Raw genomic sequence first — 18574 nt, 5'->3', positions numbered from 1 at the left:
GTTGAGACCACACATGGCCCGCGCCGTTGGGAACTCGGCCCATCGGAGGGGGAACATTGCTGGTGAGCCCGATAATGAGATGTGAACGCGGGCGCAACTACGTGCAGCGCATGTCGCAAGGACGCTGATTTGGAGGGGATGGAGCATGGCGATCCAGTGTCAAACCGTCGCCTGCCGCGATATCGGCGTCAGGATCTATTCTCCGCCTAATTGCCGTTCCCGATTTCGGCGTCGGGCAAGGGAGAATCACGGCCCTGAACTCCAGAAGCGAGGTGAGTGCGACTGTCCTTGACATCAAGGCCACATTTGATCAAGTACAGCATCCATGGAATCCCCACAGTGCAGATGGAGGCCATTTGGCCCATTGAGTCTGCGCTGACCTTCTGAAAGAGCAAGCTATCGAGGTCCACTCCCCCCACCCCTTCTCATAACCTCACCTAACCTGCACATCCGAGGACCTGAAGGGGCAATCCACCTCACTTGCACATCTTTGGACTGTGGGAGGAAACCAGAGCACCTGGAGAAAAGCCATGCAGACATGGGAAGAAGGTGAGAACTCCACACTGACAGCCACCCAGGCCGGAATCGAACCTGGGTCCCTGGCTCTGTGAGGCAACAGTTCTAACCATTGTGCCACCATGCCGCATCGAGGAGCCCTCGCAAAACTGAAGTCAATGGGAATCAGGGAGAAAACTCTCCACTGGTTGGAATCATACCTAGCAGAAAGGAAGATGGTTGTGGTTGTTGGGAATTCAATTATCTCAGTCCTGGGACATTCTTGCAGGAGGTACTCCGGGAAATGCTCTAGCCCAATCTAGAAGATTGGGGCACCTGCTACTAAATAGAAGAACAAGGACAGAAGATGCAAGGCTGCATCACCTACAACTACCCCTGCAAATCACATGCCACCTTGACCTGGAATTATATCATCGTTCCTTCACTGTCACTGGGCCAAAATCTTGGAACTCCCTCCATGATGGCACTATGGCTGTACCTACATGGACTATATATGGACTGTGGCAGTTTTAGAAGGTGACTCACTACGACCTTCAAGGGCAATTAGGGATGGTCAATAAATGCTGGCCTGGCCAGCACCCCCCACATTCCATGAAAGAACAAAATAACTACATATATTGCCAACTCACGAAATAAAAGAGACAAAAAAAACTCAGCATGAAAGCTGGATGTGTCATACTATTAATGTGCTTATGCCTCATGAAATGAGGTCAGGAGCTCACTCTCAGTTTCAAAATCCCTGTAATCATCTAAAACTACCTTTGGTGACATCTTCCCCTATAAGCCAGCCACCCTTCGCGCCCACCCCCACAGGTACAACTCCTTGTTGCCCTGGAGTCCGTCTGTGCCTATTGAACATCTGACATAATCTCCCCCAAACTCTGTCCAACCCAATCCCGCCCCGCCCCCGCCCCCCCCGAACACACCATTCTCTCCCCCACCCCCATCAGACATCTTGACCATGCATTCTGCAACGTTCTTCTAACCATTGCTTAGTGTCCAATTACTCTTGCTTCTGTGAATCTTTTGGGGATATTTATCGCATTTAAAAGGTTTCTTAAAAAGTGGAATTAGTTGTGTTGTTGGCACATCACTAAGTAGTTCTCAGCATGAATTAGATTTTGGAATGCAGTGACTCTTTATGCAGTATTGGTGTTCTGTAAAGAGCAAGTGGATAAATCAACAGGCCGGCCTGTTCTTTGTGCTGTTGGGCGAAGGAGCTTTATTGTCCAGGCCACCCGGAGCATGTCTAGATCTTCCTCAAATCATGCCAAAGGAATCTTTAATATCCATGGCAAGCCCTGATACTGCAGTGGAATGTTAATCTGTGAATTTCAGTCTCCGTCCAACAATTGAACGCTAAGCACCCAAGAGAGGTGTCTACACTATCAACTGAGGGACAATGATACATTAAAGAATTAGGTGCAAGATATCTTGAGCTATTGTTCTCAAAATCTGACACTTGTGAAAGCTTCTTCTGTTGAACTGGTAAGCAGACAGTGGGAGAATTGAAGCTGGGTTTAAAGGCTGAACCCTGACCTTTATTCTGCTGCTAATGGAAACTAACCCGAAACCTGGGGCGGGATGCTCCGTAGCACCGGCGGCGCACCCAAGCCGGTTTCCCGAGTCCATGCGGTGGCCACAATGGGAAATCCCATTAGCAGGTGGCAGGAATGGAGGATCTCGCTGCCGGTGAGGGCGCGCCGCTGAGGAACACGCGGCAGACGGACCGGAGAATCCCAACATTTGACTTTAATAAAATAAAGAGGGAAATGGAAAATGAGGATGTAGAGTTAGATCAGAATCAACATTTTCTTTGTCAGGGAAATGATGGCTTTTTCACAAAACATTTATACGTTATTTCTTTGCATTCCCAATATGATGTCAGATGTCAATGACTGCATTCTGTTCCAGGATCAGACTCACCCGCTGCTTCCAGCACACTGCAGCTTTTTAATAGAATCAGTGGCTTGAATTTATACAGCACCTACAATGTAGTAAAATGTCCAAACCGCTTCACGGCAGCAGTTATCAAACAAAATTTGACACCGAGCTACATAAAGACAATATGAGGGCAAATGCCCAAATAATTGATCAAAGTTTTTAAGGAGAATTTTAAATGAGGAAAAGGGTGGAGAGGTTTAGGGGGGGGAATCCTTTGCAGGCACCTGGCCATAAATAATGGAGCAATCTTTTTGTTATATAAATTTAAAGTGCCCAATTCTTTTTTTCCCCAATTAAGGGGCAATTTAGCATGGCCAATCCACCTACCCTGCATATCTTTGGGTTGTGTGGGTGAGATCGTCACAGACATGGGAGAAAATGTGCATACTCCACACGGACAGTGACCAGGGGTCGGGGTCGAACCCGGATCCTTGGCGTCGTGAGGCAGCAGTGCTAAACACTGCGCCACCGTGCCGCCCTCATAATGGAGCAATTATAATTGAGGATGCACGTGTAGAGATTCCATTATTCTATGATTCTAAATAGACGAGTGGCTGAAACTTGCTTTCTTACCAGAAAGAAATGAAGGACGATCATCCAGCCCCAGCCGCCATCAGGTGGGTCAGCATATCGCTTCACCTTCTGACTCCAACACTTCACCTTCCTCACCTCTTCCATATTCCTTCAGCCGATGCTCAGAACCAACTCCACCTTTTCTGTATCCCTGTAATACATCCACAGAGAGCTTTCTTCTATTTCTACACAAATTAAACAAAATACCCTGAATAAAGTTACGGCCAGTCTTGATTGGGATTCGAGTCTCAGACACACAAGATTTCAGTTCCACAGAAATTCAGCAAAGACTCCACTCACTGAATATCAGTTCTGCTCCCGGAACAGGGGATTATTTTAAAAACCCTTAGGTCAGGATACTGGGATCAGAGTGTGCCCAAAATTCTGACTTCAGCTTCAGGCCCGGGCTTTCAGTCCAGAGGCTTTAATCTGTCAGATTAACCCACAGGTGGCACTGATCCACAGTTCTCCATTAAAACACTGCACCAGTTATGTCACTTCCAAACCCAAACTCCATTTGTGTGACGGTTGGGCGTAGGTCAAGTAACAAGTAAAAGCTTTTCATCCGAAGGCTAATCAGGTTGTGGAATACTAGGGAAGGAAATTGAATTGGACATTAACACTAATTTGTGCACCTATTCATCATAACCCAGAGAAAGGGGAGAAGGTGGAAAAGATGGAACTCAAAAGGGAGTGAGTGGTGATACATATTGATGAGTGGTGTGATGACTGGAAGACTTTAAGAATGTTAGTTCTTAAGTATTGGGCAATTGAAGGGGCAAATGCCTGGGAGTTAGTGTGTTTGTCTGCAATGGTCATGTTTTTAAAAAAGTATTCTGTTTTGCAGGGCCCGGGTGCTTTTAGCAGCCAGAAGGTGAAACTGACAAGGGAATGTGTTTTTCAGTCTGGGCTAATGGACTGTGGTTTGACTGGGAAAGTCCCTGGGGAGTTTAATGTGCTTTTCAGTCTGCAGAGATCATTTATTTTTCAGTTTGGGGAGCTGAGGTCATTGCTGGGTGGAGCCATGGAACGTAGAGAAACATTTTGAAAGGCTTTAGAGAAGCAGTGTTTTGGATACACTTAGAAGAGGGGAGTTGAATTCTGATCTGCCTGATGCTGAGCCCACAATTCTCCCACAGTAAGGTAAACTGAGATCTGTAGGTTTATTTTCTTGTTGTTTAATGGGAAAGTGATTAGTAGTGATTAAGGGGTAATTGTGAGCTGTCATTTTTGGATGTGAAGTTAAAAGGTTTAATATTGTATCCAAAATAAATTTTTGTTTTAAAAATAATCAAGCCCTATTTCTTCATGCAATCACTCGTAGAGCGAATCATTCTTTCCGCACAATCTTACAAATAAACTCAAATATTGACGGTTTTGGTCCAGTTTCCTAGCCACTGTTGGGGTCTGGTCTGGCACCATAATATTGGACAGTTTTACATACTCATATATTCCTAAAAAAAAATCTGCTCTGCTATTAACATTTAACTGGTATTTACATCAAGTAAGTTATTACGTTTATTAATTTATTTTATATTCTGTAAATTTCTTTCAACCTGAGGCAGGGATTAACAAACTCTACTGGAGAGTGGCTGATTAGTTATTTGGCTAACCCGTCCACTGTTGCCATCTCAACTCCAAAGAGTATAAAATACAGAGGTCTGGGTCCAACTTTGCAAACTGGATTGCAATGGAAGGAACTGTTTGGTGAGTAACTGGTAAGTGAATTTGGAATTAAGGGACATATAATTCTTAGTTGAAGGTGGTGCAAGCATTTAATACGTACAGCAAATTTTAGTAAACATAGGAATTATTCTAAGTTAATTAAGAAAGTAATTAAATTCACCGAATAAATTAAGTAAGTAACAACGATAGGACAGGCTTTGAAGCTGTGGAAGCTCCTGGATACCCATGCAGTCCCATACACATTTGCAGCAAGTGTAAGCAGCGAGAGGAATTCCGGATCAGGATTATTGAACTGCAGGCACTGCGCACCATCGGGAGGGTGGACAATCACTTTGTATCAGGAGATGGCCACACCTCTTAGGATATAGTCAGTTGTTTTAGTCAACAGGGAGGGACAGAGGATGTGACTTTGAGTGAGGCAGGTAAAGGAACTGAGCAGGCAGCAATGGAGGATCCTCAGACTTTGCGATTGTCAAACAGGTTTGAGTTTCTTCCAACATGTGTGGACATGTGCGGCACGGTAGCACAGTGGTTAGCACTGTTGCTTCACAGCTCCAGGGTCCCAGGTTCGATTCCTGGCTTGGGTCACTGTCTGTGCAGAGTCTGCACGTTCTCCCCGTGTCTGCGTGGGTTTCCTCCGGGTGCTCCGGTTTGTTCCCACAACTCCCGAAAGACGTGCTTGTTAGGTGAATTGGACATTCTGAATTCTTCCTCTGTGTATCCAAACCGGCGCCGGAATGTGGCGACTAGGGGATTTTCACAGTAACCTCATTGCAGTGTTAATGTAAGCCTACTTGTGACAATAATGAAGATTATTATTCTTAAAAAAACAATAACGGAGATATGGTTCCGGGATGACAGATTGGGGCCTGAATATTGAAGGGTACATGACATTTAGGGAAGATAGGAAAATGTGGGGGTGAAGGGGTGGGGGGAGGCTCTGTTAATTAATGATAGTTTTAGCAGAATAGAGAGGGGTCATCATCTCAGTTCAGGACACCAGGATGTAGAAACCTTTTGGGTAAAGGTGACAAGTGATAAAAAGTCAGAAGACACTTGTGGAAGTGGATACATGCATAACAGTAATCACACAGTAGGATGGGATATAAAGGAAGAACTAGGGTAAATTGTCTGATAATCATGGGGGAGGCTAATCTATATAGACCAGAAAAAGAAATCACAAAAGGTAGTCTGAATGAGGAACGTATAGAATGTTTTTGGTATAATTTCTTAGAACACATTCTGGCACCAACTAGAAAGCAGTCTATACTAGACCTGGTAATGGCCTCATAGAGGGGCTTGTTTAGCACAGTGCGCTAAACAGCTGGCTTGTAATGCAGAGCAAGGCCATCAGCGCGGGTTCAATTCCCATACCGGCCTCCCCGAACAGGCGGCAGAATGTGGCGACTAGGGGCTTTTCACAGTAACTTCATTGAAGCCTACTTGTGACAATAAGCGATTATTATTAAATTATTAGTGAATGCACCCCTAGATAACAGCGATTATAATATGATTGAATTTTACATTCAGTTTGAGGGAGAGAAGAGTGGGTCCAAGACTAGTATTTTTACTTTTATGAGGGCATAAAACAGAGCTAGCTGAAGTGAAGTGGCAAATGAAGTTAATGGATAGGTCAATATAGATGTAGCGGCCGACATTTAAAGGGATTATTCAAAATACACAGAATATACACATTCCAATGAAAAAGAAAATTCCAAGGATTTGGCGGACCGTGGTTAGCTAAAAAAATATGAAAGACGGTATCAGACTTAAAGAAAAACCATATAATTGCGCAAAGATGGGTGTCATGTTGAACATAAAGACAGATGGTGAGAGTTTTCAGCAATATTTTATAAAGAAATGTGTTAAAGTGTGCATTGGTCCCACAGAAAGTGAGTATGCGGAATTCATAATGCAAAATAAGGAGATGGCGGTTGAATTGAGCAAGTATTTTGCAGCAGTCTTCACGATAGAGGGTACAAGTAACATCCCAGAATTAGCTGTCAATCATGAAATGGGGAAAAATAATCACAATCACCAGGGAAATGGAACGGAGCAAATTATTTAAACTGTGGGCTGATAGGTCCCGGATCCAGGTAGACTTAACCCTAGGGATTTAAAAGAAGTGGCTAGTGACAGTTTCCCATCAAGCCACTTGCCATCCTGACTTGGTATATTCATTCACCATCGCTGGGTCAAAATCCTGGAACTCCCTCTCTAACAGCACTGTGGGTGTACCTGTAACTCAGGGACTGTACTGGTTCAAGAAGGTCATTTACCACCACATTCTCAAGGGAAACAAGGAATAGGCAATAAATATTAGCCAAGCCAGTGATGCTCACATCCCTGGAATGAATATTTTTTGAAAAAGTAGTTGATGCATTGGCTTTAATCCTCCAAAGTTTCCTGGATTTGAAGAAGGTACCATTAGATTGGAAAATAATGAATGTAACTCCTTTATTCAAAAAGAGAGGGAGCCAGAAAGCAGGAAACTACAGGCTAGTTAGCTGTCAGACGGAAACCGTTAGAAGCTATTATTGAAGATATTTTAGCAGAGCACTTTGAGAAATTCAATCAGGCAGAGTCAACATGGTTTTGTGAAAGGGAAATCAATTTTAACCAGTTTATTGGAGTTAATTGAAGAAGTAAAATATGTTGTGGATAAAGGGGAATGGGATAAAGGGGAATTGGTGGATGTACTGTGCTTTGATTTCCAGAAGGCATTTGATAAAGTGCCACATCAAAGCATATTGTGGAAAATAAAACCTCATGATCTGGGGAGTGATATAGTGACATGGTTAGAAGATTGGCTGGCTATCAGGAAATAGAGTAGGCATACATAGGTCCTTTTCTGGTTTGCAAGATGTGCTATAGGGATCACTGCTGAAGCCTGAAGAAGGGGCCAAAGGCATGGTTGTTAAATTTTCTGAAGACACAAAGATAGGTAGAAAAGTAAGTTGTGAAGAGGAAATAAGGGGGCTCAAAGGGATATGGATAGGTTAAGTGAGTGGGCAAAGATCTGGTAAATTGAGTACAATGTGGAAAAATGTGAAACTCCCCATTTGGCAGGAAGAATAAAAAAGCATATTGTCTATCGAGAGATTGCAGAACTGTGGGATGCAGAGAGATCTGGGTGTCATAATGCATGAATAACAAAAGGCTAGTATGCAGGTATAGCAAGTAAATAGCAAAACTAATACAGATATAATGTTATCGTTTATCATGAAGGGAATTGATTGTAAAATCTGAATCCTGTGTACAATATTTGCCTCCGTATTTAAGGCAGGATGTGAATGCACTGGCAGACGTTCAGAGAAGGTTTACGAGAGTAATACCTGGAATTGGCAGGTTGTCTTATGAGGAAAGGTTGGAGAGGCTGGGCTTGTGTCCGCTGGAGTTTAGAAGTGTAAGAGACGAATTGATTGAAACGCATAAGATCCTGAGGGGTATTGACGGGGTGGTTATAGAGAGGATGTTTCCTCATGTGGGACAATCTAGAACTAAGGATCGCTGTTTAAAAATAAGGGGGCCACCCATTTAAAACAGAGGTGAGGAGAATTTGTTTTCTCCGAGCGCCATGTGTCTTTGGAACTCTCCTCCTCAAAAGGTGGTGGAAGTAGAGGACGCGGTCTTCCCAAAAGGGAACAAAGTCCCCAGCGAGCGTGTTTAGCCGCGTGTTTCCTGGCACTCGCAGTTCCGAGAAACACATGGCTATTCAACGTGACTCGCTTTGAATAAGGTGCCCAAACGAGAATCCCAACGCCTCAGGTACCTCGGCAATCTGAGGCTTACTGCCTCGCTCTAATCTGCAGATTTGCCAGAAAGCGATCCCACCCATTGTGGGCAGGATTCCCCTCGCAACGTCTTGTGAGATTGCGTTGAATATCACGAGGCGTTGTGAGCTGGGTAGATCCCGGGAGCGGTTTCTCCCGGCTTTCATTGGCCACGCTGTGCTGCTTTTACGGCGCAGCGTGGCCGGAAAATCGCGCCCAGAGTTTTTGAAAATTTTTAAGGCAGAGGTAGATAGATTCTTGACGAACAAGAGAGTGAAAGGTTAGCAGGTTTAGGCCGGAATATGGAGATGAGTCCACAATCAGATCATCCACCATCTTAATGAATGGCGGAACAGGCTCAGAGGGCCGAGTGGACGACTTCCGCTTCTAATTCGTAGGTTCCTCTGGTCATGGGAGTAATTGTGAGACTTCTTGTGAACCCTCAAAAGAAGAGGGTTTCGATGAGGTTTTGAAAGATGAGCTACGATTACAATAGCCCAGCATCGTGGCTGAAGAATTGCATTGCACAAAATTTTAAATAATACATTTTTGCTCCTGCATAAAGCCCAATCATCGATTTTCAGCCTGTTAAACGGTGTTCCCTTTAATGAGATCAGTCCAGCAAGCCAGTGTTTACCAGCACAACCTGTTGAAACACATGTCACCGACGGGAGCGACCTCAGTGACAGCCAAACTTTGTGAAGCTGAAATGAGAAAAGAAAATGCTGGGAATGCACATCAGGTGTGTCAGTGCCTCGGAGAGTTAATGCAAGTTCATGTTTTGGGAAGATAACAGTGCTCTAACCTCATGCTTCTCTTTCAAGCACTTCCAGCACTTGTGTGTTCAACCCAATGTCACGATTCATCTCATTAAAAAGAGGAATTTCCCTGTCACGATACCCTGTAAACCCTTTGCCCGAGGTCTTGTGATTTACTGAGATTGAGCCTCTAATCTCCGAGCATTGAGCTTTCCTCGAGTTCCTTTTAAGTCACCACTGGAACTAACTCACCTGCTGAAGTCCTGTCAAGACTTTGTATTTCTCAAGTTCAATCACAATTGCTCGATAGCTCGCTCTTCTACTCATTATTTTTCATTGTCCAGATGAGGCAGGCTGTGTCAAACTTTGAGATAGCGAAGGTTGCATTCCCAGACTCCTTTTCACCTGCAGCAGGGGAAATATAAAGTGCTTTAGTACTTTGGAAATGACAGGGTGGTCTGGGCGTGTATTGTTCTCTGTGACCCAGCATAATTCGGCACTGGATCACAAAATTGTGAATCTGGAGCGTGGTCTGGAAAGTCTTTGAATGAACTAAAAGTGAGAACTACTGCTGATGCTGGAAGTCTGAAATAGAAACACAAAACATAGGAAATATTCAGCAGATTAGAAATGTAACAGGTTTTAAACATTTCCAGAATCAGGGAAAGCAGGGATGGGGAGGAAAGAGGAAAAGGGAAGGTCTCTGAAAAGTGGAAGGCAGGAGAGATGAAAGGCAGAAGGCACGATGGTGTCTTTTGTCCAGTGTTGCAATCCCTTTATGGGATGGCAGCATGACATTATTATAGCAACATTGAACAGCATTTAAGAAGTATTTGGATGTGCACTTGCGATCCCAGGGCATACAAGGCTATGGGCCAAGTGCTGGAAAATGGGATTAGAATGGTTAGGTGGTTGTTTTTGACCGTGATGGATCGAAGCGCCTTTTCCATGACTCTATCACTAGAAATGTCATCATGCCATCCAGCTTTCGTTTCACTTTGGCTCTGAAGCAGAGTGACAGCTCTGATGTCTTCTGGTTTTGGACCCATGTGCCTTGCCTCAATAAATGAACTCACTATGTGTTTACCTAATCCCTAATGAGTGATTGGTGCCTTTATATCATTTTAAAAACACCATGGGCGGGATTCTCCCCTACCCGGGGGGGGGTCCCGGCGGGATGGAGTGGCGTTAACCACTTTGGCGTCGGGATGCCCCAAAGGTGTGGAATCCGCCGCACCTTGAGGGGCTAGGCCCGCCCCAGAGTGGTTTGCACCCCGCCGGCCGCCGGGAAAGGGGTTTGGCGCCACGCCAACCGGCGCCAAAGGGCCTCTGCCGGCCGCCGCGAGTTGGCGCATGCGCGGGAGCGCCAGCGCGTGCTGGCGTCATCCCCGCGCATGCGCAGAGGGCTTCGCTTCCGCACCGGGAATGACGGACCGGTACAGCCTCCAGTGCAGAAGGATAGAGTGCCCCCACGGCACAGGCCCGCCCGTGGATCGGTGGGCCCCGATCGCGGGCCAGATCACCGTGGGGGCACCTCCCGGGGCCAGATCCCGCCGCGCCCCCCCCCCAAGAACCCCGGAGGCTGCCTGCGCTGCCAGGTCCCGCCGGTAAGGAACCTACTCCAATTTACGCCGGCGGGACTGGCTACAGACGGGCGGGACTTCGGCCCATCGCGGGCCAAAGAATTCGGGCAGGCCCGGGGCTGATTGAGTCGCGCCGGACCCTGCCATTCTCCAAGGCGGGCGGCGCGACTCATCCGCGCCGGTATTTGGGGGCCCGGAGAATTTGGAGGATGGCGGGATTCACGCCGACCCCCGGTGATTCTCCGACCCGGCGGGGGTCGGAGAATCCCGCCCCACATTTGGAAGCATAAGTGTCTAATTGAAAGATGAGGTGCTATTCCTCAAACTTGTGTTGAGCTTCATGGAACAATGCAGGAAGCTGAGGACAGAGAGGTCAGAGTGGGATTTAAAATGACCGACCGCCAGAAGCTCGGGGTCACGCTTGCAGACTGAATCAAGATGTTTCACAAAGAACTCGCTCCAACTGCTTTTGGTCTTCCCAATGTAGAGCAGGATGCAATGTAAGCAGTGACTACAGTATGCTAAATTGAAGAAAGAACATGTCAATTGCTGTTTAATCTGGGCAAAGGTACATCCTCAAAATATTCAACACATTGTCAAATCCTATATCCTTTTCATAAGTCCATTTTCACTCTGTCCAATCATATTATGATTTTCCAAGTGCCGGGTTATCATGACCCTAATCAGTTTTGAACATTTTACCTGCTGATTGTGAGGTATCTGACCTATAATTTCTGTTCTCCTTCTTCCTATTTTCTTCAATAGCAGGGTCACATTCGCTGCCCTCGAATGTTTGTGAACTGTTCGAGAATCAAAGGATTTCTAGAAGATCAAAACCAATGCATTCACTGGGATTGAGTCTCTGAGCCCTCTAAGGGTGGGCTGAAAGGTGGGCACCCTGTAAAATGGGGTGGGTGGGCATGGGGGAGTGATGGTCCGTCCATTGTCTTCTCGCCACCGTGGAGCTTTACAACGGTGGGGAAGGAGAGGACAGCCTTCCTGCCCAGAGGACAATAAAGTCAATTAGGTGGCCAATTAAGGGCCTTTCCCTGTCATCATACCAACAACAGGTGGGTCTGTGACTTCGTGGAGAGACCGTCAGGTGAGCCCTGGCTCAGAGTCATTGTATCAACTGAGGGGCCTCATGGTAATCATGACCACCCTGCAACAACACTCCATCTCATACTTACCAGTTACCTCCTTACCATTACTGGGGTGTGCTTGATTACCCCCAGTGACTCCTGACCCCTTTCTCCTTGAGCAACGCTTGGAGGTACACACTTAGGAACATAGGTATAGGCCATTCATTCCTTGAGGCTGCTCTGCCCATCAACTAGATCATGGTTGATCATCTGCCGCAGCACCGTTTTCCTGCCCCATCCCCCGTATCACGGCAGCACGGTAGCACTAGTGATTAGCACTGTGGCTTCACAGCTCCAGGGTCCCAGGTTCGATTCCCCGCTGGGTCACTGTCTGTGCAGAGTCTGCACATTCTCCCCGTGACTGCGTGGGCTTCCTCCGGGTGCTCCGGTTTCCTCCCACAGTCCAAAGACATGGCAGGTTAGGTGGCTTGGCCATGATAACTTGCCTTTAGTGACCAAAAAAGGTTAGGAGGGGTTATTGGGTTACGGGGATAGGGTGGAAGTGAGGGCTTAAGTGGGTCGGTGCAGACTCGATGGGCCGAATGGCCTCCTTCTGCACTGTATGTTCTATGTTGCATGTTCTTTGTATCCCTTGATCTCATTGGTATCTAGAAATCTATCAATCTCAGTTCTAAACATGCTCAAATGATTGAGCTTCCACAGCCCTCTGGGGTAGAGAATTCTAAAGATTCACCATCCTCGGAGTGAAGACATTCCTCCTCATCCCAGTTCTAAAAGACCTGCCCCTTATTCTGTGTCCCCTGGTTCTAAACTCCATCACCCCACCAGCCAGGGGAAACATCCTTTCTGCATCTCCCCTGTTCCGCCTCTTAAGAATTTTGTAAGTTTAAATGAGATCACCTCTCAATCTTTGAAACTCAAATATAGGCTCCTGTCTCCTCAATCTCTTCTCATAGGCCAATCCCGCTATCCCAGGATTTAGTCCAGTGAACCTCCGTTCCCCTCCCTCTATGGCCTTCCTTGGATAAGGTACCAAAACTATACACAATAATCCAGGTGTAGAACCAAGGTTCTATACATTGAAGCAAGACCTCATTACCCCTATACTCAAATCCTCTTGCAATAAAGGCCAACACACCATTTCCCCTCTTAATAGCTTGTTGCACCTGCATGTTAGCTTTTAGTGACTGATGAACAAGAACACCCAGGTTCCTTTGGACATCAACCCCGTGTGTGCGTGGGTTTCCTCCGGGTGCTCCGGTTTCCTCCCACAGTCCAAAGACGTGCAGGTTAGGTGGATTGGCCATGCTAAATTGCCCTTAGTGTCCAAAATTGGTCTTAGGGTTGGTTGAGTGGGATTACTGGGTTATGGGGATAGGGTGGTGTGGGCCTCGGTAGGATGCTCTTTCCAAGAGCCGGTGCAGACTCGATGGGCCGAATGGCCTCCTTCTGCACTGTAAATTCTATGAAATCAATATTCCCAACCTCTGACCATTTATGAAATACTCTACTGCTCCACTCTTCCTACCCAAGCGGATAACCTCACACTCATCCATCTGCCATACTCATGCCTACTCACTAAGCCTGTCCAAATCTCCTTGAAGCGTCACTCCAATATTCAAAAAGAGAGGTAGAGAGAAAGCAGGGAATTATAGACCAGTAAGCCTAACATCGGTAGTGGGGAAAATGCTTGAATCCATTATCAAGGACTTTATAGCGGAACATTTAGAAAGCAGTGGCAGGATCAGTCAGAGTCAGCATGGATTTATAGAGGGAAAATCATGCTTGACAAATCTGTTGGAATTCTTTGAAGAGGTAACCAGTACAATTGACAAGGGGGAGCCAGTCGATGTGGTATATTTGGACTTTCAGAAGGCGTTTGACAACGACCCGCATAAGAGATTATTTTGCAAAATTAAAGCGCATGGGATTGGGGGAAATGTACTGAGGTGGATAGAAAACTGGTTGGCAGAGAGGAAACAAAGAGTAGGGATTAATGGGTCCTTTACAAATTGGCAGGCAGTAACTAGTGGGGTACCACAGGAATCGGTGCTGGGACCCCAGCAATTCACAATATATATTAATGATTTGGATGATGGAACAAAATGTAACATCTCAAAGTTTGCAGATGATACCAAATTAGGTGGGAGGGTGAATTGTGACGAGGATGCAGGGATCCTACAGCAAGATCTGGACAGGTTGGGCGAGTGGGCAAACCAATGGCAGATGCAGTATAATTTGGATAAGTTTGAGGTTATTCACATTGGAAGCAAAAACAGGAAGGCAGATTACTACCTGAATGGTTGTAAATTGGGAGAGGGGAGTGTGCAGCGGGACCTGGGTGTCCTTGTGCACCATTCGCTGAAGGTAAGCATGCAGGTGCAGCAGGTGGTAAAGAAGGCTAATGGTATGTTGGCCTTCATTGCGAGAGGTTTCGAGTATCGAAGCAGGGATGTGTCGCTGCAATTATACAGGGCCTTGATGAGGCCACTCTTGGAGTATTGTGTTCAGTTTTGGTCTCCTTTTCTGAGGAAGGATGTTCTTGCTCTCGAGGGAGTGCAGCGAAGATTTGCCAGACTGATTCCAGGGATGCGGGACTGTCATATGAGGAGAAGTTGACTAGGTTGGGATTGTTCTCGTTGGAGTTCAGAAGAATGAGGGGGGATCTCATAGAGACTTATAAAATTCTAACAGGACTAGACAGGGTAGCTGCAGGGAAGATGTTACCAATGGTGAGTGTGTCCAGAACCAGGGGTCACAGTCTGAGGATTCAGGGTAAACCATTTCGGACAGAGATAAGGAGACATTTCTTCACCCAAAGAGTGGTGAGCCTGTGGAATTCATTACCACAGGAAGTAGTTGATGCTAAAACTTTGAATATATTCAGGAGGCGGCTGGATATAGCACTTGGGGAGAATGGGGTCAAAGGCTATGGGAAGAAAGCAGGATTAGGCTATTGAGTTGGATGATGAGCCATGATCGTAATGAATGGCAGAGCAGGCTCGAAGGGCCAAAAGGCCTCCTCCTGCTCCTACCTTCTATGTATCTATGTATCAAAGTCCCTTAAAGGGAGGGAGCCCCATCGGCAACTAATTAGTTGCTGATGATCCCAAAAGGAGACCGGGGCCAGGCCGTGGCAAATAGTCTTGGCCTGGGTGGCTTTCCCCTGGCTGTCAGGCTGCCAACAAGGGCCCGGCTGCCCTTACTAAATTCAAGCCTTTATCTCTGCAGCTACCTCTTCTAAAACCCCATGATTCAGCTTATCAGGTCCAGACGACTGTAATGATAAATATAACATTGAAGGTTAACAAGATGATGTTCATGTATCGCAACACTAGATGGCACCACAGAGTAGTCTTATAAAAGGCTGCGTCTCTAGGAATTCTGGGAGAAGGTTATGAAGAAGTATAGTGAGAGGTTGAGATAGATCGTTTGCTGTATTAAAAAGATATAGATTTCTGTGACATAGATTTTACACTGTTGTTTTATTAGCTATTACTCAGTGAAGTGTGCGAACCATTTGAACTGGTGTAAAATAAACTAGCTTTGTTTCAAATACATAGCTTGATGTTCTGTGTCAACACTATGACTTTTAGCTATCTTGGAGAACAATACAAGGAACATCACAAGGTCTTGCCACCACCCACATGGTTTGCCCATTGCTTTGTTACTTACAATCATTTCTTCAAGTCACTCCTTTTGCCACACCCTCGATTCCCCATTATTTCTGACATGTTTGTTGTGTCTTCTGTGAAGACAGATGCAAGATATTTATTTAATTGAGAAATTGACCAGATGTCAGGGAGGAAATGGAACCAGAGGAAAGCCAAAAGGAGAGAGAAAGGTATGTTTGGTGGCAGTATCATGCTGGAGGTGGCAGAAGTGGCAGAGGATGATCCATGGAACGCAGAGATTGATTGGAAGAAAGGTGAACCCATCATGGTTCTTGGAAGAAATGGAAGCTGAAGGATTTATTGCGAGCTACTGGGAATCAAATATTAATCTGCTTTGACCTTTCTAATATGTGCTTCAGTGGCTGATAATAAAATTGCCTCGCTGAAAGTAAGGTGTCTTACTCAGTCCTTAATATTATGTGATGTAAACAGTAACATACAGGCCTTAGAATCAAAGAATGAAACAGCAGGGATGGAGGCCATTTGACCCATTGCATCTGTGCTGGCTCTTGGTTAACTGGTTAACAAGATGATGTTTAGCCCACTGTGCTACACCAGTGGCCGGTGCAGCACAGTGGGCTAAACAGCTGTGTAAAGCAGAACAAGGCCAGCAGCGCGGGTTCAATTCCCGTGCCAGCTTCCCCGAACAGGTGCCGGAATGTGGCGACTGGGGGCTTTTCACAGTAACTTCATTTGAAGCCTACTTGTGACAATAAGCGATTTCCAATGGCCTCACTCCTTCTCAATCACCCTGCACATTTTTCCTTGTGAGTATATTATTTACTATTTCAGCAAAGGCATTACCCATTAAAATGACGAACAAAGGAATTGTAAAAATGCTGACACTTAATAGTAATAATAATAATCTTTGTTGTCACAAGTAGGCTTACATTAACACTGCAATGAAGTTACTGTGAAAAGCCCCGAGTCGTCACATTCCGCTGCCTGTTTGTGTACACGGAGGGAGAATTTAGAATGTCCAAATTACCCAAAAGCACGTCTTTGGGGACTTGTGGGAGGAAACCGGAGCACCTGGAGGAAACTCTCACAGAGACAGGGAAAATGTGTAGACTCCGCACAGACAGTGACCCGAGCCTGGAATTGAACCTGAGTCCTTGGCGCTGTGAAGCAACAGTGCTAACCACTGTGCTACCGTGCCACCCTTGCTCACTCTCTCAATCAACTCTAAAACTTTCGCAACCTGCTGTTGAATAACAGATTCAATCAATTATCCTGGTCAGGCAAACAGCCCCAACATGATGATGTGGAATCTCCCAGGAACAAAATTCTCTTGTTAAAAAAAATTATTCCCAAATGGAGAACAGATGGCCCTTTTTAACAAAAGGTTGTGTATGAAGGAATAATTGATAGAGGGCCATTCATTGCTGAGTGTGCTCCACAATAGGAAGGGAGAGAGGCAGACATGGGCTGCTCCTTAAAACAACTTGAATTGTTACAAAGAAGAGAGACACTGACGATGAATCAATTTGGGACTATTTGGTCTGTATACCAAGCTTTTGATTGCCTGTCCTAATATCTACTTCAAAAAAAAGACTGCCATTTCTACAGAACTTTTCATTCACACTGTAGTAGAAGGATCTGGCACATAACAGGTTTAATGAGGACTGAGTACAGTACCACCCACACTGTGATGTAAGAGAACACATGACCCACACTTAGGGGTCAGTGCAGAGTTGGACTGAGCCGTGTGTAGAAGCAAGCATGGAGACAGCTCCGAGCTTGGGCCTTTATTGTACCTATGTACATCGTTTCGAATAATTAATAAGTACTTACTTATGAATTACCCAAGGTTACAAATACCTTAAGACCTAACAAACCACATCCAACACCTCACAATAACCACAGAATGCCTCAAAGCACCTTACAGACAAGGAACAACAAAGAACAAGAACAAAGAAATGTACAGCACAGGAACAGGCCCTTCGGCCCTCCAAGCCCGTGCCGACCATGCTGCCCGACTAAACTACAATCTTCTACACTTCCTGGGTCCGTATCCCTTTATTCCCATCCTATTCATGTATTTGTCAAGATGCCCCTTAAATGTCACTATCGTCCCTGCTTCCATCACCTCCTCCGGTAGCGAGTTCCAGGCACCCACTACCCTCTGTGTAAAAAACTTGCCTCGTAAATCTACTCTAAACCTTGCCCCTCTCACCTTAAACCTATGCCCCCTAGTAATTGACCCCTCTACCCTGGGGAAAAGCCTCTGACTATCCACTCTGTCTATGCCCCTCATAATTTTATAGACCTCTATCAGGTCGCCCCTCAACCTCTGTCGTTCCAGTGAAAACAAACCAAGTTTATTCAACCGCTCCTCATAGCTAATGCCCTCCATACCAGGCAACATTCTGGTAAATCTCTTCTGCACCCTCTCTAAAGCCTCCAGATCCTTCTGGTAGTGTGGCGACCAGAATTGAACACTATACTCCAAGTGTGGCCTAACTAAGGATCTATACAGCTGCAACATGACTTGCCAATTCTTATACTCAATGCCCCGGCCAATGAAGGCAAGCATGCCGTATGCCTTCTTGACTACCTTCTCCACCTGTGTTGCCCCTTTCAGTGACCTGTGGACGTGTACTCCAAGATCTCTCTGACTTTCAATACTCTTGAGGGTTCTACCATTCACTGTATATTCCCTACCTGCATTAGACCTTCCAAAATGCATTACCTCACATTTGTCCGGATTAAACTCCATCTGCCATCTCTCCGCCCAAGTCTCCAAACAATCTAAATCCTGCTGTATCCTCTGACAGTCCTCATCGCTATCCGCAATTCCACTAACCTTTGTGTCGTCTGCAAACTTACTAATCAGACCAGTTACATTTTCCTCCAAATCATTTATATATACTGCAAACAGCAAAGGTCCCAGCACTGATCCCTGCAGAACACCACTGGTCACAGCCCTCCAATTAGAAAAGCATCCTTCCATTGCTACTCTCT

At 45.8% G+C, this 18574-nt stretch overlaps 1 protein-coding gene across 7 annotated transcripts in view; it reads right to left on the bottom strand.

Moving 5' to 3' along the window:
- slc16a4 (solute carrier family 16 member 4) overlaps positions 1-18574 on the bottom strand; it is a 167540-nt gene that overhangs the window by 127840 nt on the left and 21126 nt on the right. For 6 of the 7 annotated variants that reach the window (XM_072480232.1, XM_072480230.1, XM_072480235.1 and 3 more), the window contains 2 exons: positions 9503-9655; positions 3034-3184 (listed from right to left, as the gene is read on the bottom strand). In XM_072480232.1, the coding sequence (XP_072336333.1) occupies positions 3034-3138 (105 nt within the window). In that variant the 5' untranslated portion in view covers positions 3139-3184; positions 9503-9655. Of the gene's footprint in view, positions 1-3033; positions 3219-9502; positions 9656-18574 lie in introns of all 7 variants that reach the window. The other variant, XM_072480234.1, reaches the window with a different exon arrangement.

Source organism: Scyliorhinus torazame, chromosome 17, assembly GCF_047496885.1.
Source record: "Scyliorhinus torazame isolate Kashiwa2021f chromosome 17, sScyTor2.1, whole genome shotgun sequence".
Taxonomy (NCBI): Eukaryota; Metazoa; Chordata; class Chondrichthyes; order Carcharhiniformes; family Scyliorhinidae; genus Scyliorhinus; species Scyliorhinus torazame.
Note: the sequence above shows the minus strand (reverse complement) of the source record. Positions and strands in the feature narration are given on the sequence as shown.